At 30.3% G+C, this 27,961-nt stretch overlaps 1 protein-coding gene across 3 annotated transcripts in view; it reads right to left on the bottom strand.

Annotated features, from left to right (window-relative positions):
- LOC129947020 (voltage-dependent T-type calcium channel subunit alpha-1I) overlaps nt 1-27,961 on the bottom strand; it is a 190,280-nt gene that overhangs the window by 58,339 nt on the left and 103,980 nt on the right. For 2 of the 3 annotated variants that reach the window (XM_056057422.1, XM_056057424.1), the window contains exons 1-3: nt 27,586-27,710; nt 25,024-25,255; nt 19,219-19,390 (exon numbers count right to left, since the gene is read on the bottom strand). In XM_056057422.1, the coding sequence (XP_055913397.1) occupies nt 19,219-19,390; nt 25,024-25,255; nt 27,586-27,642 (461 nt within the window). In that variant the 5' untranslated portion in view covers nt 27,643-27,710. Of the gene's footprint in view, nt 1-19,218; nt 19,391-25,023; nt 25,256-27,585; nt 27,711-27,961 lie in introns of those variants that run through there. The other variant, XM_056057425.1, reaches the window with a different exon arrangement.

The raw sequence follows: 27,961 nt of genomic DNA, 5'->3' as shown, positions 1-27,961 counted from the left end.
TTGTTATTTGTCGCGAAATGTGGGCATAGGCTTAATTTTTTTTATTTAAACCTCAGAATATTTGTTTAAATGACTTAAAACTGCTTCCTAAGAATTAACTTTTAGGTAATTTTTTTATAATTGTAAAAGTGTCATGCTTGAATTTAAATTGAAAAATTGACTGTCAAAACTTACATAAATTTAATTTTTAAAATGTATTCCTATGCTGATTCCAAAAACTCAGCTTTAAACAACTTTTTAATCAAACCCTGATGAAGAAAGCCATTTGGTGCAAATAATATACTAAAATAATTTCGTTGAGACAAAATTTGTGAATTCATATCACTTAAAATTGTTGCTCGTCGTTTTAATTAAAATTGTATTAGTGATGAACAAAAATTTTAGGTTTTAAGGCGCCAATGAAGAGAAACGGTTCTATTATTCCACAAATTTGAAACTTAATAATCTTTCAAACTCTGAAATATTTTCAAAGAAAGAAAGTGAACCGTTATACGAAACGAAAATACGGGATTAGAGGTAGACAATTAAACCATTTAAATTGTTTTCATAGTTCAGGAAGTGAACAAATCAATATTAATAAAAGAATAGTTTAATTTTTAAATGTTGACTTATTGCAGATGAATTTGAATATATCGCCGCCCTATAATTGTTTTGTTGTATCTCCCAAAAACACCATATTGAGAAATCGCATTTAAAGGTTTCCGTTACTATAAAAAACTAAGCGATTAAGTTTTTTTTTATTAGAATATATTGTGTGGAGTATCTTCTTTTGATTTATGTATGTATATAAAAAAAAACTGTCCCAGCTATTTTGGTTTTTAAGTTATAAAGCTTTTTCCCCAAAATGAGTTTGTCGTATACGCCACCAAAATAATCTTTTGTTTTCATCCTATACACGTACGACAAAGTAAACACACGTACGACATTTCAATATTCAAGCGCCGTGTTTATTTCAATAGGGATTAGTATGAGAACCAATTAAAAAAAAGTAAATTATCAATGATAACAATTAAATTGTATTTATTTTATAAAGGTTAATATAGCAATACATACATCACATTTATTGAGTCTTTGTTTAAAGGCAATCTTGGTGTGAAAAAATCAACTTGATTAAAAATGGTAAAAAAAAAAACAATAATAAAAAAGTCTTCCTATGACCATAAAAATATTAATGTTAATATAGGTACAAAATTAAAATCACATTTTTTTTCATAAAAACTAACGGAAAAGTAGTTCTATGAATATGAACTATACGATTAAATCTATGAGATCAAAATTTTGGTTAGTAAACCTAACGTTAACATAAATAACTGTATAGGTAAAAAAATAGTATTAAATAATATATTATGAATGATTTTTTTCTTATGTTTTTGATTTGAACAAGGCTTTGGCAAAAAAAAAACAAATAAACTCTTAAGGTCATTCATTATGTCTTTTGACAACGATTTTGAGTTACTTGAAACAAGAAGCTTTAGGTTGAACAAATTTTTTGGGATTGCCAGGCTACTCTTATTAGATTTTTTCAGTATTAAAGCTGTCTTATGCTCAATTTCTCTTCCGCTCGTTTTAAAATAAAGTGTATATTTTTAGTCTTTAATATATTTCAGAAACTTTATTTTACTGAATGGAATTGACGGAAAGTTTAATTGGACCGCTTTGGCGGAAAATGCTTTAAAATCTGTTGGCAACATTTGAATTAATTTTAATTTTACGTTCTAAAATTTCATATTCTTAAGATGTCGCATAAGCGAAAACTGGCTAAATATTTCCAAGTTGCGCACGTATTTGTCAATAGAGCTATGGACGCAATCTACCTCTTGAATTAGAGAATGGCCAGGCTCCGAAAATGTGTGTGTAATTAATTTTAAGGATAATGCATTTTGAATAAAAAAATCAAAGCAGTGGATATGAACTTGTTTTTATTTTGGGGGACGCAGGAGTCACCTCAAAGAGTCAGAGCTTCAATAAAAGGATAGTCAACAATTTTAAAAATTTTAAATTTTATATAAATTAAAAATTATTATTTTATTTTAAATTTTTTATTGTATGTTTTAAGTGTTAAAATTATGTAAAATTTTAATATGGCAACATAATCTATTTGAATTATTGCATTGTTTCAATTCCAATATTCTTTTGCTCAGAACTTCTCAATGTATTCTTAATAACTTAATGTATTCTATTTTCATTATGTTTTACTCTCTCAATAAATCTCTTCTTGAACAGACGTGTGTTGTGCATTAATTATTATATTCTAACAGGTTATGGGCCCAGGGCAAACCTTAAGTTAATTTCTGCTAAATAATTAATTGATTATTTTCTTGCATTTTTTTTTTTGTTTGTATTAATTAATTTTGCAAAATTGAAATGAGTGCCGCTGGTTTATACTCTATTGAAAAACTGGACGACTCTAACTATGCATCGTGTTCGGTTCACATGAAGAGTGTTTTGGTACATTCAGACTTATGGGGTATAACATGTGGAAAACTTATAAAAGGTGAGGCTGCTAGTGCGACAGAATCTGCAGCGTTTGATGCAAAAGACGAGAAGGCTCTAGCAAGCATCATGCTTTGTATAAAACCTTCGCAAATAAACCACGTGCGGCACTGCTTAACCTCAACTATGGCTTGGAATAAATTAAAAGAAATTTACCAACCATGTGGTCCTGCGCGTAAGATCTCGTTGTTTAAAAGGCTTATGCACCTAAGTTTGTCTGAGGGTGCTAGCATGTCTGAGCACATTAATGAGTTCTTTGAAACGATAGAGAAGCTGGCTGAAATAAGTGTTACTGTGCCCGAGGAGATGATGGTTATAATTTTGCTTTCTAGTTTGCCAGATTCGTTTGAGAGTTTTGTGGTAGCCATCGAGACACGTGATACACTTCCAGCTCTAAATGTGCTCAAGGTAAAATTGCTTGAGGAAGGAGCTAGAAGGCTAGAAAGAGGAGGTAAGGTAGCAGAGGCTGGAGAGAGTCAACAAGCATTTGTTGCTCGTGTGAATGCTAAAAGGTGTTCCAAATTTAAAAATAGTGGTGAAAGCGATAGTAGTCTTGGAAGTAGCTTGGTCGGCAGCGGCGGTGGCAGTGGGGGAAAGAGACGAGTAAGTGGCAAATGTTATAGATGCGGTCGTCGGGGTCACTTTGCTTCTCATTGTAAGGATCCAAAAAGGACGCAAATGAGCACTCGTTTTCAATTCTTGCTTCTGCTTCAAATAATACATTAGATAAGGATTCTTGGTGTATTGACAGTGGAGCTACGTCCCATTTATGCTGTGATCGCAATTTGTTCCTTTCATATTGGGAGGGAAAAGAAAAAATTATGTTAGCGGGAGATAATTTCATAGAAGCTGAAGGTAGAGGTGATGTTTCTGTTACATGCAACGGCCTAGCTGTAACGGTAAAAAACGTCCTGCACGTGCCTACAATTCAGGGAAATTTTATCTCCGTTAGCAGAGCAGTTAATAATGGGCTAGCAGTAGTTTTTGATGGAGAGTCTGCAATTATAAGAAACCACAATGGTGATGTCGTCATGAAGGCAGTTATGCGCGATGGATTGTTTTTATTGAAGGCTGATTCGCATAAATTCATGATAGCTAAAGGCCAAATGGATGATGCAATCGAGTGGCATAATCGATACGGACACTTGAACTTCCAAAGCCTTAAAGAAATGTCAGCCAAGAAATTAGTGCATGGGCTTAAAATCAGAGATATGCCATACAAGAACGAGTGTGTGACTTGTGCAAAGAGCAAAATATGTGTGAAGCCGTTTCCAAGTGCAACAACCAGCCGATCCCAAGATCTATTAGAGATTGTGCACAGCGATGTCTGTGGTCCAATGAACAAAAATTCGATTGGAGGTTCTCGATATTTTGTCACATTTATTGATGATATGTCGCGCTTCATTTTTGTGTACTTTTTTCAAATCTAAAGATGAAGTATTTGGCGTTTTTAAGTCTTTCAAGGCATTGGTAGAGAAGCAGACAGGTAGGCAGATCAAAATTCTGCGTAGTGACAATGGGGGCGAGTACCTTTCGAGGGAATTTGGTACATTTCTGGATGCAGAGGGTATAAAGCGTGAACTGACTGTGCCATATACTCCTCAACAGAACGGTGTAGCTAAACGCGCTAATCGAACTTTGGTCGAGATGGCCAGAAGCATGATTGTGCACAGTGGACTTGATGAAGCTTTTTGGGCGGAGGCAGTCGCAGCTGCAGCATACTTACGCAACCGATCTGCAACAAAGTCCCTTGTTGATAAAACTCCGTATGAAGTGTGGACTAGCAAAAAGCCAACAGTATCCCACCTTAAAGTTTTTGGTAGTTTAGCCATTGCTGTCGATAAAACGCAAAGTAAGAAATTTCAATCTAAAGGTAAAGAGCTGATAATGGTTGGCTACTCCGACACATCCAAGGCTTACCGCTTGTATAACCCCGCATCAAAAAGAGTGATTGTCAGCAGGGATGTCATATTCATGGAACATTCGTATGTCGGTTCCAAAGATGCATTGTTTGACATAATTACGTATGACGCTGGTCAGGTTGAATGTTTGGGTACGAAAAATGAACTGGATATTGGCCGAAAAGAAATAAGTTCAGAAAAACGTAGACGTGAGCAGGAGGATGACAGTTCGAATGATGACTGTGAGAAAGTTGTCAAATTCTGTAGTGGCAGACCTAGACTCATACGTACAGGAAGGCGTGGGCGTACAAGAAAAGAACGTCATGTCCTGAATCTGTTGGAGGAAGATGACGCTTTTATTCCACAGAGTGTCGAAGAGGCTGTAAGTAGAAGGAATTCTAAGCAATGGCAAGCATCGATGCAGAAGGAGTATGACTGTTTGGTGAAGAATGGCACATGGTCGTTAGTTGAGTTACCAGCTGGGCAGAAACTCGTTGGCTGCAAATGGGTGTTCAACATAAAGAGGAATGCCGATGGTAGCATTCATAAGTATAAATCACGTTTGGTCGCAAAAGGTTGTAGCCAGCAGTTTGGTGTTAATTTTACTGAAACCTTTTCACCTGTTGAAAGGTATGCAACCATTCGTATGATTATTGCATTGGCTTGTGAACATAATCTGCATCTACACCAATTGGACGTATCATCAGCGTACTTGAACAGTGATCTCCATGACACTGTTTATATAAAGCAGCCGGAGCCGTTTGTCGACAAAGAGTTTCCAAAAAGAGTACTGAAACTCAACAAAGCACTGTATGGGCTAAAACAGAGTGGGCGAGAATGGAACGAAAAGTTAGATTCCGTTCTGAAGAAGATTGGTTTTTCACCGTGCGTCAGTGAGCCGTGTGTGTACACAAAAAATCATAAAGGTAATTTTAATATTATCGGTGTATATGTTGATAATCTCATTCTAGCTAGCTCAGAGTTGCATGAGCTTACTGCGATTAAAGCTCAAATATCGAATGAATTCGAAGTCGTAGATGGAGGTAAGCTGGAATATTTCTTGGGTATGGAAATACAGCGCGAGGGCGACACTGGTGCTGTTACTGTTTGTCAGCAGCAGTACATAAATAACCTCCTGAATCAGTATGGTATGGACAATTGCAGGCCAGTATCAACTCCATTGGACGCAGGTTTCCAAGTCCATTGTTCCAATGAAAGTTGTAAAAGGGTCAATCAAACTGAGTATCAATCCATCATTGGTGCCCTCATGTACCTTGCAATTTCGTCTCGACCTGATATACTTCATTCAGTATGTAAACTGTCTCAGCGCAATATGGACCCACATTCTCAACACGAAGCTGGTGTTTGGCATATCCTACGGTATCTTAAAAAGACAATTGACCTGAAGCTGCACTACAGTAAGACGGGACAACCTATTGAATGCTTCGTCGACGCAGACTGGGGAGGCGATGCTAGCGACAGAAAATCATATACTGGATGTTCCTTTGTCGCTGCAGGAAGTGTGTTTTCGTGGGAGTCGAAAAAACAAAATCTGGTTGCACTCTCCAGCACAGAGGCAGAATACGTCGCACTCTCGACTGCAGCGAAGGAAGCTGTTACATCAAAAAGTTGATCACCGAAATTGGTTTTGGTATCAAATCTCCGATTGTTCTTAACAGCGATAACCAGAGTGCTCAGCATTTGGTAAAAAATCCTATTTATCATGCTTTCAGCAAACACATAGACATCAAGTATCATCATATTCGTGAGTTGTATAAAAACAATGAAATTACATTAAATTATGTTAATACTAATGAAATGATGTCAGATATTCTTACAAAAAATTTGCCTAAAGTTAAACATTGTAAATTTACCCAAGCTATGGGATTATATTAATCTTTATTTACTCTGTTTATATTTTTTTTCAAATACATTTAGTTGAGAAGGAGTGTTAAAATTATGTAAAATTTTAATATGGCAACATAATCTATTTGAATTATTGCATTGTTTCAATTCCAATATTCTTTTGCTCAGAACTTCTCAATGTATTCTTAATAACTTAATGTATTCTATTTTCATTATGTTTTACTCTCTCAATAAATCTCTTCTTGAACAGACGTGTGTTGTGCATTAATTATTATATTCTAACATTAAGCCTATACACTTACGACAAAACAATATTAAGAAAAAAAAGAGGGAAAACACATGGAATATTTGTCATATATGCCAAAAACTGTCGCTTACGACAAAACAAAACTCAAAGAGGTGATTATTTTGTGGACATACGATAAAAAGCATACTATTTACCTCCGCAACTTTAAGAGATAGGCAAACTCTGACAACAGAAATGAAAAGAGTACCTTTGAAAACATAATACTGCATATCCAGTTAAAAAAAAAAAAAACAAATTAAAAAATTAATGCAAACGAGATGAAAATCTTTCTATCATACTTCTAAAATAATGAAACACCAATTCGTCAGAAGAAAGCTATACTAGAATAGAATAATAGCCCTAAATCTCTAAATCGATCACCTTGAAATCGGGGTTATGAAGTGAAAAATATGCAAGTGAAATAATACTAACCCTCAGCAGTTGGTCAGAATGCATTATGATAGAGTGGAAGAAGGCCAAATTATTTTGAGGTTTAAGAACAACTTATTTTCCAAAGAAAAGAACCCAGCGTTACGGAGAGTACAAACAGTGAGGTAAAATGTACGGCATCGCTAATTTTCTTTAAATCCAGGTTCTGTAAATGAAAAAGAAATATAGGATGCACCCAAACAAACCAAACAAACCTTTCCCAAAATGTCTACTAAATAATTCTAGAGACAGCTTTATTTATACTTACTTAACACTTCTTAAATGAAAATCGACATCTATAACATTTAAAATCTCTCAATGAATGCAACAATTATTTATTTTGGTCATATTTCTAGATCGAATGCAAAGAGAAAACTATATTGGTTTGAATGAATGTAGCATTAAGTGATAAATTAAAAAGAATCCAAATATTTGTCCAAACATAATACAATAAAAAATCTATCAATTGTAAGAAATACATGAGTTTCAAATACCCTCGATTAAGTTTCTTCAAAAAACGTATGTAGGTTTAGTTTTCGAGTTATTTGGGTAGTATTGCTCTTTTACCTTACGTATGTATAAATGAGACTATGCAAAAAAATTAAGTTCTTTCGCAGTTTTTTTGGAATTAAGGACATTTTTTATAAAATTTTAATGGGAAAATTGGGACAGAAATGCAGAAGCTCATGTAATGTCAAATATTATTATTGTTCTAAATAAAAGAACAATAATTACAGTTTTATTTTCTTGAGCATCTTATTATTTTGTTTATATTTAAAACACCTTAGTTCTGTTCAAAGTTCTAAAGATTGATATTTTTTTGTGGAAGTAATCAGACTAAAAATTAAATTCTATTTGTATTCCGAATACAATGTGAAATCAAAAAAACTATGAATAAATCACATACCTTGAATCCCGGATGTTTATATGGTGATAACGTAGTATTAGACACGAATGGAAGAAGTTGTGTGCTAACTTGTTAGTATTGCAGAAAACATTAATTATAATATCTGGGATAACTTTTTATGGATATACACAAAAACAAGCATGAACCAAAAACAGTAGTATTTTAACTATATGTGACTTTATGCGAAAAGGTAATTTTTGACTCAAAAACACAAATTTCTATAAATCAGCTGTTAAAGGCAAACAACGCATTTCGTGGGTTACTCGGTAGTTGTTCACCTTTCTTCCCGTTGAATATTTTATCTCGTTGTTGAAGGTTAATAAACGAGATGCAGTGTTTCTTTTGTTTTCTGCTTTTCTTTCATTTCTGATCTTCTTTCTCTCCGTTTTCAGTACACTTCTAAGCAAGTTAGTACTCTCTTGTTTTCACTATGTAAAAGAGCGTCAAAAACTATCTTAACTAATTAGATCACATTTGCAAATAATGCTTTCAAATAGATACTTGCTTCCAAACCAAAAAAAGAACAACATGTATATATATTTATGGTATATTAACTAAGTTTCTAGCTGATTTTTATCTTCTTCTTAGTTTTTGTGAAAACTATGGAATGTAGTTAAGCCCCTAAACTTTATACAAATAATAATATAAAACATACAACTAAGAAAGTGTCTACAACAACTTACTAACTATATGTATAAGTGCGGTTATGAATGTGCAGTAATGTTGTGAAACAAAATATAATGATGAAAAATAAATGTTCATACATTATGTGATTTACAACATTTATTAAAAGAATACATCCCAGTTATTATTTAGGTGTTAAAAATATGTTGTCTATAGGTATAAAGTGAAATAAATAAACCATACAAAGTAAAGGATGGATAAACACAAATACACTATAAACACACCAAAACATCGAAAAACAAAGTTTAAATAAAAAACCATATGTTTTTCTAAACTAGAATCACATTATTTATATAAATTAAATAAAAAATAAATAAAGTTAAGAGTATCTTGTTTGACAGTGATGCAAGAGCATAGTTTAAGAGAGATGTTTTTTTATTTTGTAATGTAGCACGAGTATACGATTATTTAGTTGAAAGTTTTAAAGTTTTGCTTAAGAGATAGAGTATAGGTATAGGTAGGTATACATGAGTGAAAGGCATATATTTTTAAATTCTTACGAGTTAACACGGACTCGAACTCTGTAATCGTCATGTAGTCCCCTGTAAACAAAAAACCCGGAATGATTTGGATTTGTTTCGTATGTTTTTTTTGAAATTTTTTAACATTAAATGTTGTTTGTTGTTAAATTTAACACTACAAATAATAAAAAATAAAAAAAAATCTGAAATAGTTTTAACCGCGTTTGATGTGGTATGTATATATTTACATAATTGTTTGTAAACAAAATATGATCAATAAAGTATTATATACATATAAATTGTTATTCTTTTAAAAAATAGGTAATTAACAAATTAAATATCTAAAAACAAATAAACATTATGTTCGGTTGAATATATTTACAAAATTAAAGGTTCTATAAGTTGTTTTTAAAATATGTAGTTGAATATGTTTAATTTATATAAGAAAACAAAAATTTCTAAGAGAATTATTTAACCCATTACTAAATTGACTATATTAAACTAGAACTACATTTTTGTCCAATTTCTAAACTATTTATTTTATTTTGATGATCTTTATGCTGGAAGAGATAATATTTCGTATTTTAAATATTTTTTAAAAACAACTTATAAATGGCGATATTGTGGGATTCAATTATATGTTTTGTCTTGAGAAGGTATTTATTTTTATAAATTGGTGCTTTATACAAAGGTGAAGCGCACAAATAGATATGTATGTAAATTATATAATATAATAATATTGACTAAGCTTTGAGTGGGTTAAGCAAAAAAGGTGAAACAGTTGAATATTGAAACATTTGAAACAACAGAAACCACTATAGTTAACATAGCACACGCCTCTTACACATATTATAATTTTTGTCCGGATGAAGAAGAAATAAGTTTTTGAAAAAGAAAATTAGTTTTGTTATAAATAATTAAAATTATATAAGGTATTTTGTTTTCAACATAAAATTTATAAATATCTAAAGCCCTCATAGACATCAATTAGTGTGTATATGAGTTTTGAAGATAATTAGTTAGGTCGTATCAGAAAACTGGATTTCATAATTATTTGTACATTTAAAACAATTGTATTAATATGTTTACTGTGTGTTGCAAATGTTGCAGTTAACAAATAATGATGTCCTTAAGACCAAAAAGGTACTTCACTAATTTTCTAAAATATTTTCTTCCTAAAACAGATATTTCGTACTTTTTTTTAAAGAGAATAAAGGTATTTTCACCCAGTTGCATTCAGCCCGGTTTTAATTCGGTGAATATTCGTGTATTCAATCTTAAAAGAAAAATGTGTCAATTTAATAGAAAACATATGTATAGCATCCAACTGCCCTTAGCAAATTGGCTTGATTCGATTACAAAAATACATGATATAACATTTATGCACTTACCAGGCTTGAAAGTTCATATGAATTAAAGATTGTGACTTTAAATTTCGAAATCATCAATCTTTTGACCCTAAAAAGCTTTCAATCATTTTTACTTAAATCATTTGCCTGCAATCAATTGAATGCATTCATTTGCGACTTCATTCATTCAATGGAAGTGTTTGCATTCTTTTGAAGTCTTTGCATGCACTTCATATCCTTGTATTCACTTGAATAAATGCAATCTATTGATTATAGTCAAATGATTATAAAAAAAATGATTGCAGTGTTTTTAAGGTCAACAGATGGGTGATTGCGAAATTTTAAACCCCTTACGTGAAATCAATCAATTCAATCTTCAAGTTGAATTCAATAAATAATAAATGATTTATAATGATTGCATTCCCAAAAGATTACGATGCTTGTCAAGACTGGTATTTACACAACAACGCAAGTATTACGTTCCCTTATATTAATTTTGTATGTTCAGTGTTTTTTATGATTTTCTTTCTGTCGTAAGTAACTCAATATGAAACCAGTGTAATGCGATTCACACTAGAAGCATTTTGTGTTGGTTCTTAATTTGGCAAAACTTTCAATTGAATTTTTCTAAGAATCTTAACAAATGTTAATAACAGTGCGTTTTATTTAATGAAATAAATTCAAAGTTAAAAATCTATTACTTTCTTTATAAGAAAGTTGTCAATTTGATTAATCTAAAAATGTTAACAGATCTTAAAAACGTCATTCCTCGTTGTTTTTGAGGTTATACAATTTTTGATCTTAAAATGATTCAAGATTAAAAACTCTATGATAAAAAAAAAACAGTTACCAAAACTTCCAGCTTTCTGTGTAACTACTTTAATTGTTTAGCTTTTGTAGGTTTAAAGATATAAACAATATTCAACATAATATGCCTTCTTGTAACTTCATCATGCACTGAGAATTATTCTAGCTGTGGCTAATACCAAACGACTATTTGCTTTCCGCTTGGATAGCCAGAGTCACACACATTTCTTATGCAAATTGCAATGAGTAAAGCCTTCTTTGGATACATTATGTATGTAAATGTATGTACAATGTACTTGTATACATATTTCCGGAAAGCATACATTAAATTGTAACAGCTGGCTAAAGGTGCAACTGCAATTTAGGCAAGAATAGTTTCATGCACAAAAACTACACACAACATGTACATATGTATGTATGTCTGAGTTCTACAAACTTGCTCATATGATAAACAGATTATATATAGCTCACTTATTTGCAGAAGCACTACATTGTCTTTCAAACAAATTTTGTACAACGAATATTTTGTACTATCTTTTTTAAGGCGGAACAAAATACATATACAATTTTTTTTGCAAATTCCAAATGTCAAAAAAAATCGAACAAGAACTATGCTTTTCTATTTCAATTGTAAAATGTGTAAGAACATACCAAGTTAAAATGTACTTTTTGAAAATGGAAAATTAAAACATTGTTGTTAACAAATAAAAGGTTTTTACAGAGAGTCTTTCAAAAAAAATATAGACTTATATATGTATCTTTGTGGAGACCTATTTTAACTGTTATATAAGGCTTAATATGTTTTTTCTTACAACCATTGTATTTATATAATATTTTTTATCCATCCAATGTTTAACTGTAGCCATCTTAAATTTTTTGTATATAACTCAATTTTTTAAATCAAGTTTTTTATTTGACATCTTTCCTTACACTTCAGAATTTTCAGAAAGTAGATAGCTAAGTGTATGTGTTAGTTGTTAGTAAGAAAACAATACAATTAAAACCTAACACACGCACATAATGCAAAACATAATTAACATTTAGTATGAACTATTACAGAATAAAAAATAAAAATAAAGATTAAAGACGTTTACGATAGTGGAGCACTGGTTCTAAACAATGATTTAAACTAAATGTAAAAAAAACTTCAAGTCTCCTATAAATATGTGTAAGTCACTATAAAAGGCACTCGAGTTCGTCAGAAGAATTATACTCGATTTTTTGCAATTCCATAACTTGCCCTGGAAATTCTTCCGTATTCATCGCAGGATATGCTTGGTAAAAATAATCCCACAGAAATATGTATGTGTAATTTCAACAAGCTAAACAAAATAAAGTACATATAAAATGTGAACTCTGTTTACTACCACCGATTTTATCCTGTTGACATTTCCTCTTGGATCTTCTCCTTGTGTTAGGAATTTGAAAATGAGTTTAAAATTTGTCCTTAACTAGTTTTTTTTGAATATAAAGTGAAGTCTTGTAGTATCTTATAAGTGTTTGTGAATGCAAGCATTAAAGTTGGGAGATATGGGTTTGCAAAAGTTCAAACTCGTATACACTTTTAATCGAAAATGCTTTTAAAAAGTTAAGAGGATTATGTTTAATGTACCTATAGGTACACAAAACGATAATAGAGTTTTTTACTTGAGATTCTTTTGAAGATTTGCATCCAATATAATGGATTTTAACAGAATCCACACATAGTAGATATATTATACCTTTTTAAAAGAGATAGGTCTTTTTATAGATTTATCGGATTATTTTGTTTTCTGGTATTAAAAATGTGTTTGTTTACTTTTTTTCTGCATACATTATTTTCCAATTTAAATTTAATTACATGGTGATTACAAACCTAGTTAGCTTTTTTTTAATGTTACCTCAAAAACAACAAGAACACCTTGACCTTGAAAACCAGAGAATTTTTTGGATAGCAAGGGCATACATTTTAAATTTAGAACCTATCGAACACTCCATGTTTTTCACACTTTATTATTATTTCTAATATTTACATGTGTACATAGGTACTTCCAAGGCTTAAATGTTTATCTATTTTTTTATTACAAGTTTTTTCACCTTTAAAACTAATTAATAACGTTATTAACGGTTGCTCTTTTATGAGATAATAACTTCTTTGAAAAAGTTTTTAATTATATATATATTAATGACATTCATTCTTGATTTTGATTCGAATTTTCTTTGAATTTAACAACTAAAACAATATTTCGTGTAGCAAATGAAACCTTCAAACTTCCCATGGATACATAAATGTATTTCATTAAATATCGTTATATAATTTATTGAGTCTTACGATTGAGTTTGTTTAACCCAACATTGAACTCATTAAGTTTTAGTAAAATATGAAGTTTAATAGGTAGGAAAATTTGTTTATTGAGATGTGAACGACAAATTTTAAGTATCTTTAGAACCCTACCTTACTTCGTTATGATTTCAATCTCATCAAGCTCAAAAAACAATGCCCTACCTATGGAAAGTACCTCTAGATACTTAAACAAATAAATAACCCATCCTTTTTGAACAGAATTATGAGAGCAGAAGTAAGTTAATAATCTGTGTCACAGAAAATTAACCACAACATAACTCAAAAATCATTTCCCTCATTTAAAAAGGATTCGAAATAAGCCGGTAGAAAGTTAACTATGTGAAAAGTTCAAACTTTATCTCTACTAAATTTCATCAACCATAATAATCTCATTTTAAAATAACCCCAATCTCTACTCACAGATTCTTATTTTCGTGAAATAAAATGTATTCTCTCCATTGTATGTAAATCCATAATCCCTCAAAAAACAACAAGAATCAAAGCAAAGAAACAAACCAGAAAAAGGTCGGAACCGACCCAATGAACAAAGGAAAATCATCTTAATCCAGACAGCGATCCTATCTTTCCATTCAAAGTATTTTTTTCTTGTTAGCGGTCCCATATAAGTAGGAATTTGATTTTCCTCTCTCGAAAATATACGTCTTATTGGTTTTTTGAAGCCTAAAGTTGGAACATGCAACTTTAGAACCATCAACAAACAACAAAGTTACTTTCACATGTTCCCTAAAATTCTCAGTGTGCGATCTGATAAGGTATATCGTAATACTCTTAGTATTGATTTCATAGTGAGTGAAAAACACTCGAACTTAAGTATAACAAAAAACCGTTATTATTGTTAAGAAAATCTACGATATCGTTAAAATCAGGAAACAAACAAAATACCTTAGTTTCAGAATGCATTCACTCAATCCGTTTTTCTTCTATAATTTGGAGCGTTGGGCTCAGTAGTGTAATGAATAAACCAGGACCGAAACACTAAATGGATTTTGCTTTACAAACTGTTCTGCTTTTGGGTTGTGCCTGGCTCGTCGTGTTGTTATAGTATAGGTAGATGAAAAGTCCAGGGCCGTTAAAACATAAGTTATTTCAATTTGTATAATAATGCAAACTAAGCTTACGCATAGGTAAATTGGTTAGGTGTTTTTTTTTACCTCGGATATTGTTGCCAAATGTTTGTATCGTTTGTTTATCTCTCCGTTGTAAAATTGAATTCAACTGCATTCGCTTTTTTTATTTGAAAGATTTAAATATTCTTTTACCTTGTACCAATTCCATTGTAATATAAACTTTGTGCTCATATTTTAAGTAGAAAAGATTGAAAATAATACTGGTCGACAAAATTACTTGTTTTTAAGGGCTTAAGTTCTCCTGATTTAGGATCTTCCATTGAATTTGCTGATTTCAAAATCTAAATCCGATTTTAATTATCTGCAATATATTTCAAAATATATACATACATATGTATGTGTGTATTGGAATTGTTTAGACGATGGGATTTGTTTCGACCGTTGTTTATAATACTGTTGAAAACCATTTATGTACAAATAGTTTAAATGGATTAGATTTTTTAAAATACCATGATTTTTTTAGCTGAATATTGAAGAACGCGATTATAGATTTATAAAACCATCAAAAAGCTACGCCATAAAATAAGATAATCTCAAAAAGCCTTAGATAATATGTGGATGTATGTTTTTTTTTCGAATTTCAGAACGTAATATCTCAACAACCTGACGTGATAGAGTAACTTTGGAAGCGGATCAAACTAAGGCAATCAAAAATCTTAGAGAAAGTATAAATTCATTACTAGCTTACATTATATTCTTTACCAGTGTAGTAATTTTTGACATCCAAATTCAACAAACTCCTTGCTTTGTACCTTACGCATAGCAAATGCCCACTCCTTTGATAATATAAATCATAAAGCCAGCTATATCTACAATAAAGTTGAGGTACATTAATATCTTTCAAATAAGTAAGAGCAACCAAGTACATACCAGCTGCTTGGTTAAATCAAAATCAATTCAGTCTTTAAAATGGCCATTGATAAACTAATTATCTTACATAGATATGCTTATTTTAAAATTCCTCCAACAGCTCAAATATCCTGGGATTAGAATACGCAAAATCGTCATTACTTTTTAAATTGAACAGTGCACCTTACAAATTATTTAATATCAAACTGATTTTAAAATTATACGAAGTACATATTTTTTAAATAAAATTTAAGTAATTTGTAACTAGTTACAATACAAATTTGAGGGCGCCCTAATGACTTTTGTTATTTAGTAAAATTTTGAAACTGTACTGAAGCGAAGTACATATCCTCTGGTACTTTTTACTGGATACAAGATAAATTTGAAAAGTGTTTTCTTAAGTTTGTGTGTATCCCAAAAGGATAGTAGGTATGTAGCTATCTGCGAAACGTACTTCAGCATGTGGGTTGTAAAACGTACAACCCACTTTTGGCGCCAGAATGGTTGTGTTAGATGGTTTTTTGGTTTAAGGTTTTAATAAGAAGTACTATTCTTAAAGGTTTACTCTAAAATTGATTCTTCTTAACTTCAATGATTTAAGATTATAATAGAATTCAAAGTGTTTTCTACTTTTTAACATATTTTTTTTATCAAATATGTACACATTTTAAAAGCATATTATATATGATTTAATTACATAAATAAAATAAAGTTTTTTTTTTAAGATGAAGCTATCCTGTATAGCATTTAAGATACGTCTTTCTAGTGCGATTTTTCTTTTCCCATAATACGAACTGAAATCTGAAACAGTGAAAAATGTTGTATGCTTTTTTTCTTGCGACATATAGGAACTATATGGCAAGTTTTTTCATTCGTGCAAAATTTCGAACTCGAGATTTTGATCAAACTTGATATTACGATGGTAGAGAAGTCGAAAAAAGTGGGTCGCGCGATTCCGTCCGGTCGGTTTTGTCTGTCTAAACCATTATGTCGATTGAGTTCAAACCTGGAAGTTAAGGTTTTCAGCAGATTCGTGTTAGGCGTTTTTTTTTTATTTTTTTTAGATCGAAACAAACAGTGGCCCCCATAGAATTTTTTTGGTCAAAAAACGAAAATTCGAATTTACTCAGAAACAAACCGATAGATTTTTTTTTTAATTTTCTCTAAAATTTTATTTTTTAACTTGGCTTCTTTTAATAAGGAAAACATATTTTTGTATTGCTCAGGAATGGTACCGCTCATAGAACCGTTATTTTGTTTTTTAATTTTCTCAGCAACTTATGAACTGATTTCCATATTTTTTTTCTGAATAAGCTCTTGTGTTGCCTTAACAATATTTGATTATGAAAAGTGCAATATTTAATTATTTGGATTTTTAAAAAAAATATAGATTTTTTTTTTTAATTCGATATCTCAAAAACGAGTAAACTTTTTTTTACAAAATTCAAATGTATGGCGTATATTTACAATCTCTAAACAACTTCATACCAAAAATATTTTTACAACAAAATTGAAAAATTTTATATAAAAAAAATTATTTAAAAAAAAAATGCTCTAACGATTTTCAAAAAAAAAAATTGAAAATCAACGGTTTTTTGATTTATAAAAATGCATTTAAATTTTTGAAGACAAACTTATTTTTCAGATAAAATTTTGAATCTTAAATTTTTCTTTTTAATTATTTTAACTCTATTTAAAGTAAATTATTTAAAAAAATTTAATTACATTCCTATCTTTTATCCAAATTAATGCACTTGGTACATATTTATGTATTTTTATAACTATAACTATTGTAAATACCAACGATGGCCGTGTAGCGCCACTGCATCGGATTAACGAATATGATATGTTTAATCAACAATATATTTTAAAGTGTCTATCAAAAATTAATATCTTGGTACTTTTGTTTATATGATTTTAAAATATTATTCTTTAAGAATAAGGTTGTTTAACACATATTTTACTTGCCTTCGCCTATATAAAAGAATAAATACTAAGTACTAGTCAAAGAAACATACAACCTCTACAACTACTGCTTACGTGTCACTTCATAACTAAAATCCAAAACGCACAAGAGCCTGACTGTAAACAACACATGAATAGGAATTTCTTGTACTTTAACGAAGAAAATGAACTGAACGTAATAACCCCATGATTGCGCTGAAAACTTGTAGGAAAGAAGGAATGTTATTGAATTGTAGTAGGTACCTTCTATCTACCAATAACATTCTTTTACTATCATCATAAACATGTCATTATCTATCTATCTGCATAAAGCTGAGTATGCCAATGAACTATGCTTTATTCGTTTTAGACACCTACCTAACTACTCAATCAATAGGCGATCGCTTTACAATTTAAACATATATATTCTTCCTCTTTCTTATATTTAGATAATTTACTTTCCATCCTGGTTCTTCTAATATGAAATTAAAATAAGGCTACCCAATTGAACGAAATAGTTGAATAAATAAACAATTGTTTTCGTTAAGTACGCTTACAAGTATATTTCGCTATGAAATGTCCTTAGATGAGTTGTGTCTTGGGATGAACTGCGCGTTTTTTGGCAAATCAAATGGCATTTAAATCTTTGAACACAAACTTATTTAACAGGTATATTTTAAAATCTTATATAAGTACTTTTTTAAACAGACTTTTTGCATACAGGAGTAAGTTCGTGCGACCCAGTCGTGGATATTATTTTTAGGGCTTTCATCCTGAATTAGGTGAATTCACAGCCAGTGATTTAAAATTAATAACTTAATTAATAATTTATTTTTTTGTTATAAGGCATACCTTATATGCTTAAAACAAACAAAGTTAATTTTGCTTTTTACACTTCCCAAACCCAAAATGTTAAATGAAAGCTATGTAATGAATAATAGCTGAACCGGAATTGGTAAAATAAAAGAAACATTTACTTGAATGAAAATTGTATATATTTATATTTAAATGTATATTTTGGTGAATACTTATCCAACAAAAACGATTAATGTTATATAGGAAAACTCTTTCCACGAAATGTTTTTCATATATGGTTATGATTTGAGTATTTTGAGTTCAAACCTTTTAAACCAATTAATTCAATTTGTACGTACTTTGAAATGTAAAGTTTAATTTATGTTCTCATTATATTTGAATTTTGTATCTTAATTTTATATGTGAATATGTTGTTAATTAATTAACCAACCACAAGACGTATGACAAGCATATGATTGTTAGTTACAGCTTAAATTAAGCTAACTGCAATATACTCTAAAATGTTAAAAAAAAAACATGGATTAGCACAACTGTGCATTATATGAATGATTTCTTACATACATACATTTATACTTAATAAACATATTTCTAAAGGTCAATAAACATATTTCTAAAGGTCATTAAAAACAAAATACAAAATTATTATAAAACTGTCAAAATATTTCTTTAACAAGGCAATATTCTGATGAAGGTGATAAGTTGCTGATTATTTATAAAATCATTTTAGAGAACTTATTTATTTAATAAAACGGTGTTTGATTTCTTTAATATTTATCTTGTTCGTAACATGAAGTAAATTTTAAACATTTTTAACACTTTATATGAGAGCCAGTATTTATTTAAATCAAATGTTCCGCTTTTTCTTAATTTATTTTATGAACAAAAACTTAAAATGACTTAAAGTGAAAAATTTCAAATAAAACCGAAACCACATGATATTATAAAATTTACTCACTTTGGCCATATAACATTATCGGGTATAAGTTTAACACATCGTTGTCTAAGGATTCCTTCCCACATTTGAACGCCAATAATTCCGAATATGAAAAACACAAAAAAGCACAGCAATAGAACATTGCCAAGCATCGGCAAAGTATCCAGGAGAAGCATGACAAGAATTCTCATACCTGTGGGTATAAATAAAAACATACACAAACATTTAAAAAAGAGAAATCGTTACTGTTCAAATCAAGGCAAGATTTTAAATTTTTAAATATATTTTTTCAAAATGTTGAATAGTTTTTAACCAATTTAAAAGAACGAATATTTACAGTGTACTCTTTCTTTACGTACACCTTTCATAGTCGGATACATCTTATCATTGGACAGAAAAGTTATCGAAGATTTTGTGCCTCTCATACATACAAAACCAAGGTACTGAGGACGTTCAGTATCCGGTTGTGAGAGAATTCACTGTAACTAATGAACACACAATCAGTTTATGTTAATTTTTAGAATAATAACATTAAGAAACGGTTGATATTTATGAAGGTATGAGTATTTTTTTAGTTTGTCATTAAAAAATATAAACATACAATTTTTTTTAAAGATTATAAGTATGTTTACATCTAAACGCAACAATACAAAGAAGTGTCCTAAAATTATTTCTTCTGAGTCGTCACAATTAGATGCAGTTTAAGTGAGTTTCTTTTTCAAATACGATGTTAACATTTTTGAGGCTATAACAAAAGCACATTCGGAAGTTATACTTTCCTCTTAAAATTATTTATAACGGTATTTTCAAACATGTCTTTTATTTCATATTATATATTGTTGTTGGTTAAACTTTATCATTTCCCAGAGCCATGCACTTGAAAAAATGTTCATACATACCCTTGAAAAATGTTCATACATACCCTTGAACATACATTCATACATATATGTACATTATTAAGGTGTCTTTTTTGCGACTACTTTTTGTTTGCTTTCCGATTCGGAAAATTTGTTGGAAATGTAAAAAAATCCTTGAAAATTAGTACTCGCAAAGGGTATTTGAAGATATCTTTTATAATTGGGTTGGTGTCAAACTCCTAAAAACCGAAATAGAAAAAACCATAAGCCCGAAAATCCAGACTTTAAAACACTCACAATCCCGAAAACATAGAATCTCGGTTGTATTTTCTGTACTTTTTCTCATACCCTTGGTATGTTCAACCATAGTTTTAGGAGTAATGTTTTGTCTTTCTTGAATAAGCATTCTATATGGTTATTAAAAAATTAAAAGAAGTTGAAGTAAGAAATTTATGCATACAATATTAATATTACTTTAAGATAATATTACTGCAATAAGTTTACGTGTATCTTTTTTATAGGGTATCTTAAAATGGTGTGGGCAAGTACTTAGCATTATCATTAAGGGCGACAATTTTAGGAAATTATTTTTTTGACATTTCTAAAATATTTTCAGCATAGGAACAAAAAGAGGATTCACAAAAAAGCACCCTAATACTTTCACATATATAAAGGACTCACAAATAATCTTGTAAATGCATCCAATCCTCTGTATATTGTGCTGTATCTATATGGATACTCTGTTATTATATTACCAGCACATGAAATGACGTGAGACTCAGACTGCCAAAACAAACAGAATAGGAAAATATAAACTAAACTAAGTCACACATATCACGTAGGAACTACGACGACGAAGAGTATTTCTTGTTGTCAAGGATGAAGGAATGGGGCCCACTCAAGGCATCGTCTTTCCTAATCCACTTAGAGTTGTCGGTTTTGTTACATCTTTGTTGACGGATTTTATATAGATGGGTTGGTTAGTTTACTCTGATTTTTGAGATATCATTCATATTATTTTTATGTAGATACCTATGTATATAATGCATATACTATACATACATACAAACATATATTTCGAGTAAAGCAATATGATGAAGTATAGGGACTAGAGAAGCAGTTTCAGAAAATCACGATTAAAGTGAAAATGAAAATGTCAAGAGAAAAGCAAAGAGCACATAATCTTGAATACGGATGAGAAACTGTCGGAGATTTGTTTTGTTTTTTTCAACGAGACACAATAATATTTGGACTACTTGATTGAATGAAAGAGGTCAAATTAGAAATAAAAATGTCGAACAAAATATATAATAACAAAACTTACATTACAGGTACTACAAATTTAAAAGGCATTTATTTTTTGTTAAAAATTTTAAAACAGAACTTATATTGAATACAATTTATAATTAAAAAGGCATATGAATAATTTCCCGTGGCATGATGGTTAGTGCGTCATGCTAGAGGTCTTGGGTTCGATCCCTGCCTATGCCATCTAAAGTCTTTTCACGGGTACTGCCTCTTGCGAGGAATTGACAAATTCTCCAAGAGTAACTATTGTCATGAAAAAGTGCTTTCTCAAAATTAGCCGTTCGGAGTCGGCATATAAACTGTAGGTCCCCTCCATTCCATTCCTGACAACATTACTCGCACACAGGAATGGTTGAGAGTTGTAAGTCACTAGGCCTTGGTTCTCAACGGACTGTCGCGCCACCCAATTTATTTATTATTTATATGAATAATTTGTTTTATAATTTTTCTAATAGTCCTAGGAATTTTTAATTCATTTGTATTAATTTATACTTTTTATTATATTACTTCATTCAGTTTTATTTCTTAAATGGGATTCGGTGACAAATAATAAAATTAGGCCTCATTTTACTTTTCAAAACGCAATTAAGAATGATTGTAGTACCGGTGGCGTTATGGTTAGTGCATAGAACTATGCAGCGTGATTTCGACAAGATTCAGCAATATTGTGTAGTCGGAGACAATTCTGTTCCGGACTCCGTTGGCTAGGGCCACGAGGAATACAAGAATCAGCGCAAGATGGTCATCGTTGATCTTCACGGGTAGCGATTAACAATCAAAAGTATAGTGAAGTAACTCGGCATCTGGTTGGATCAGTATTTATATTTCGACATAGTATAAATGCTGCTCTGACCAGGGCCAGAGGTCACATTGCAAGAGCTATGTCTTCGACCAGTAATTTAATTTTCGGGGCGTTCTAACCGAACGACGCGAGGAGTACTTTGAGAGTGCACGCTTGAGCGGCTTCATTCCACCAGAGGCATTCTCATTCATTCCTCTTCTTAGATAGATTCGGTCTGATACAGGATAGATTGGCAGTTCTCCCATACAATCGGGACGTCATGGCACAAGGCGGAGCAGAGCTCTTTCGGTTCAGTATAGGGCTGTGTCCGAACGGGACCGAACTGATAGGAAGGAGCAAGAAAACCAGTTTTGCTGGCTTCAATCGGCACTTGACAGTGGGTATTCGGGATGAGGTTTTAAGCCTTGGCCAGCTTACATACTTGTTTTATAGTTTTAGGGTTTAGTTTTAAGTAGAATAGGTATCGTGGAACAAAACAAAAAAAAATTAAAAACATGGAATAAGGAAAAAAAGGATAGTTACATTTGCTGCTTTCGTTGTTTTAGGTTTAAGTAGTTTATATGTAGAATAGTTGTTTTAAGTTTTATACCTTATTTTAAGTGATTTTTATGTAAAAATAAAAAAAGAAATTAGAATTAGTTCTTTTCTTCAAATTTTCTAATAAATACAAAAATAAATATAATTGAATTGAATAGAATAAATATTTTTTTTTAAATATTTTGTAATATGGTGTGAATAATTGCAAGATTTTGGTTCCTTGGAATTAATTTGTATTAATGGGTAGATACGAAGAATATGAAATTTATTTTCTTGTACTTCAGTTAGTATTTGCAATTGTATGTATGAACATTGGCAGGTAAACGATGCAAGACACTTTTTTTAGATTCATTATTTTTAAAAATTATTATAAGTACACATTTTTGTTTAATAATGAATACAGTTTATAAGTACACATTTTTGTTTAATAATGAATACAGTTTATCAAATTTTTGTCACGTTGTCTACATATATGTAGGTAGTTGAAATAGAATGAAAAATTAAAACTAGTTTAAAGGAACTAGTAACAGCTAAGTACATAGGTACCTACCTACTAAATTCCAACTTCCAAACATATTTCATAAGTAAAATTAGTAACAACAAATATTTTTCCTTGCATGACGCCTTTGCATTCTTAATTACTTATTTTATGAAACACCTAAATATTATTAAATTACAAGTGGATAAGCACCACCGAAAGCTAACATTTTCATAAGTCCTTTTGAATGAGTAAAATTTGCATAGGTACTTAAGTTCCTAATCTCTTCAAAATCATTGTCAAATCTAGTTAAATGTTGATATTTGCATTTGAATGAAATAAATTAAATATAATACGCATTTGTTTGCTTACTACAAAAAATCAAGTTTTTTTTTTTTAATTTTAAAAAATATTCTAATGGAAATTGATTTTTTATTAATGAGAAGTTGTTTTCATTAGTGTACTTCAAGAATTTTATAACCATGAGGAATTTATTTTTCGTTAAAGGTAGATAGTAGATTAAGAATTATTTATTTAATCGATTCCTAAAAAAAACGAAACACAGTTCCAGTAAAAGTAATAGGTATTAATTATAATTACATGAGACATTTTTCAATAGTAAGATAATTATTTTCTTAGAGAAAAGCAAAGAAGAAGAACATTATAAGTTAAATGTTCTAAAACTGCAACTATTTTTATTTCTTTATTTTTGTTTTTCAGATAAAAAACATAAATAGAATTCAAATCGCTAGGATGAATTAGTAAATAAAACCACTTTAAATTTAATTTTTTTAATTTTATTCCAATACTTCTTATTTTGCTCCGTGAATGATTCATGATGTATATTTGGCTAAGTAGAATAATATATACAGTATTACAGCGACAATATCCACACACAAAAGAGTGGAACAAAAAGAAAAAAAGAAACAAACAAAGGAAAAGGAGTGAAGCATCCAAAATAACTCTGAGGAGAAAAGATATTTTTAAAATTTTAAGTGTTATGTTTTTATGAGAAGGAGGAATTCTTTGAAAAGCTTTTTATCTTGGAAAATTTTTCTTCTTGTCTGCATTCGTTCAAACTTTATAAGTTGTCGCTCTGAATTATTCAATAATATTATTAATAACATTTCTTCATCATGTTTTTAATGGGGATAAAACATCTGTATATGATTATTTGTGCGTAAATTGTAACTCTTAATTAAAAGAAAAACACGATAAAACATTCACGGAAAATAATATTATTTTTTCAATTATGGTTTTAATTAGTTAACTTAGTTTATAAAATGGCAAAACGTGCTGTATTTATTGCACGATTTTCGGTTTTCAAAAAAAAACTACATATTATATTACATATTGTCTTATTCAAACTGATTTTGATACAAACGTTAATCATTAATTTTTAAGCCGTTGGAAAATATTACAAGGCTTGTTGTTATTCTAAACGAAATTAATATCTTCTTTCCGTCCACAGAATCGATTACCAAAACTTTGTTTGAAGATAGTTTATAAAGTATCTATATCATGTCTCATTGACTCTGCTTTGCAGTATACATTATTTAAAGTTTTATAATGGCCATAAATTGGCATCCATCTAATTTGTAACATTGAGACCCTTTTCAATATACATGCAGGTACATATGTACATATAATGTAGGTAAATATAATTTCATCCATCAATGCTGGGTAGCATGCATGACGGGCTAAATTATTTAAGCTAACATATTATCGTATCCCCATAATAATGATAAATAATACTATCAACCCCAATCCCAACAACAGACAAAAAAATAACAACAAAAATTCAATATTTATGATAATATTTTGTGAAACAAAATTATACTCACTTGGAATTCGATTGATAGCCCGTAGTGGCCGCAAAACCCGTATCGTCCGTATCGCTGTTAAATTTAAATTCTCGACATGCATCACATATTCCAACAGCCCGGCAAGGACAATGAAAAAGTCCAGCCGATTCCACGAGTCTGCCAGATAGGTGTTCTTGCCATACATTCCCATGGCGACCATTTTGATGCTCATCTCCAACGCGAAAAATGCAAAAATTATATCATCGAACATCTGCAAATAAAACCACAATAAAACTCAATCAATGATCTGAAGCATGACAATTCGTGATGTGCCTCAAGTTTGCCTCTAGTCTACCAACCATAAAACAATGATTTCGTTGGGTTTTTGTGTTGTGTTGTGTTTCGAAATGGATTCACTGGCGAATTGATCTAAAAAACCAGACGATTTTAGCTTAATGCCAAATGAGTTTTTAGTTGTTGTTTTAAGCTCTAAATGAGTTAAAATTAATAAAGTAGAAAAAAGACGAATAAATGGCTACAAGCCACAACATTTTGTAGGTATGTGTCTTAATTATTATTTATCAGAATCAACGTGAAGGAAAAATAGTTTTAATTAGAGAAACTTTAATTGTAATGGTTTAGAGATGAGGCATCCTGACTCAAGTGCACTGTGTAAAGTATTTTAATTGAGTCATATTACAACGTCTAACTACGTATGTAATAAACATATAGGTATGAAGGTTGGTCTACATCAATATCTATCTGTTCGGTATTTCTTTCAGCAGAAATTAGATTAACTAGGGTAAATGCATTTTACATAATTGAGAACGCTAATGCATAGTGAATTGGATTTGTGGTAGTAATTTTCAAGGACATTTTGGAATTACACAATATATTGTAGATATGTATATATTTTTTCATACATCAGAAATGACTTCAAGTGAAGATAGTTAGATGTACATACATAGGTTCTTAAAATGTCAAAGTAATGAGAAAAATTCCGGTATTATTAATTTGTATCCTCATGGGTTTCTCAAGATCAATTAAATAAACTTGTACAGTGTACACTTTAAAAAATATAACGATGCAAATGTTGTTTACAATTTAAATATACCGCCATATGTTTATATTGTAAGAGTTGAAAAATCTTAAATATGTGCATAGCTGGCAAGGTTATAAAATGAAGTAAAATAAAGCAAACTAGACGATCACAATGTTTAGATTGTATATTGTGCCTGATGGTCTTTCACAAACAATCCTTGTTCCATATATACACATTGAAATTTCCCTAAATGGAAATGTACATCTATAAACTCAGGCCAAGAGAGTACAAGAAAAAGCTAAGTTGTTTATTGAAAAGTGACTGTGAACTTGTTACATGAGTATTTTTTAAATAGAGGATAATAACAAAGATTATATTTTAAAGTTAGAAAAATACATTTTATTGAATATCGAAACTATTTGCTTGCCTTCTTTATACAAGATAAATATGTAGTTTAATATGTCCGAAACCAATAGAAATGCTTTTTAATACTTCTAACTTAAAGCTTACCTATCTTAGTTCTCCAATGAACGATTTAGAAAATTTTATATTCATACAATAATTCATCTTTCAGTTTCTTAACAATAGGCGAATTAAAATTGTATGTGATGTTTTGGGCATTGGCTGCCAAGCTTTATTATTTCAAATAGATTTGAAATGCTCCGTGTCAACTATTGCATTTTTCAACACCTTACAAGATAAATAGCAAAAACTCAAATACTGCGATTATTTTGGAGCACTAAGAAACACGCAAGGGTTTCTTTTAAAAACTTGTCCTTAAGAAACTAAATGAACTTAATAAAAATAGAAATTCTCAGTCCTTCTCAACAAAAACTAAGTATCGCGGAGTTGAAAGAAAGTGAAATTAGTTTTCTATTCAAGTAAATGCTCTAAGAGCAATCAAGATATAAACATAGTTCAATTAACCATTCATTGCCGACTTTCCTTTTCCAGCAGCAATAAACGATTCTTACTCGTAGCTGATATGTTTAGGAACATATGTGTTCTTTTTATACTGGGTTGGGTACCTTCTTAAATTATTGTATGCGTAACAGGGAAAATACCCTAATTTTCCACATAAATGTGGCCAAAACCGCCTCAAGCAAAACGTTCTACAGGTTGATTTTTGTCGCCAATCCCCTGATACTTAAGTATCTTCGAAGTATGTATGTATACGAGTAGAGTACTATAGAGAAAAGGCAAATATGGCAGAATATGACAACCTTCTACGATTCAGATAGATAAACTCAATCGATATTGCTACTCATATATATAAGTGTGAATATAACATAACAATACCCATTCTAGGCACTTTGTGTCGTAGGTACATGACCTACATATGTAACTACCATAAATAGTCTGTTAAAATGAATTATTATAATTTTATCTTGGTTGAATCTTAAAGCAGATATAGATGAGGAACTATTATGACAATCAGGTAATGTGACAGCAGTATATTCTATAAAAAGGTGCCATGGCTTATTGAAAATGTGAGTTCGGACAAATATCAGATTAAATAGAAATAATATGCTATCTCAAAATGAATTTTCTCAACTTACCTGCAATATTTTACATCTATTTGTGACACAAGCATCATCCACGCACGGCTGGTACATTCCCAGTGTAACACAGTTTAGTATGATGACCAATATTGATATTCTCTCGAACCATGTGTTAATAAAAATATATCTTCGGTTAAGGAAAATAATGTATAAAATTACATAAATATAACATATGTATTTTTAAGTGGCTGTTATATATTTTTACTGAAAAGAAGAATATTTTAAATGGAACAAAACAAACAAATACATATTTTATTTATGTATTTATTCAGTATTTTTTTTTATTTATTTACCTGTTTATTCATTTGTTTATCTTCAATATATATAAATAACGTAACACGATGTTTGTCCGCGATAGACCCCTAACCAGAGA

Source organism: Eupeodes corollae, chromosome 2 (genome assembly GCF_945859685.1).
Source record: "Eupeodes corollae chromosome 2, idEupCoro1.1, whole genome shotgun sequence".
NCBI classification, from domain to species: domain Eukaryota; kingdom Metazoa; phylum Arthropoda; class Insecta; order Diptera; family Syrphidae; genus Eupeodes; species Eupeodes corollae.
Note: the sequence above shows the minus strand (reverse complement) of the source record. Positions and strands in the feature narration are given on the sequence as shown.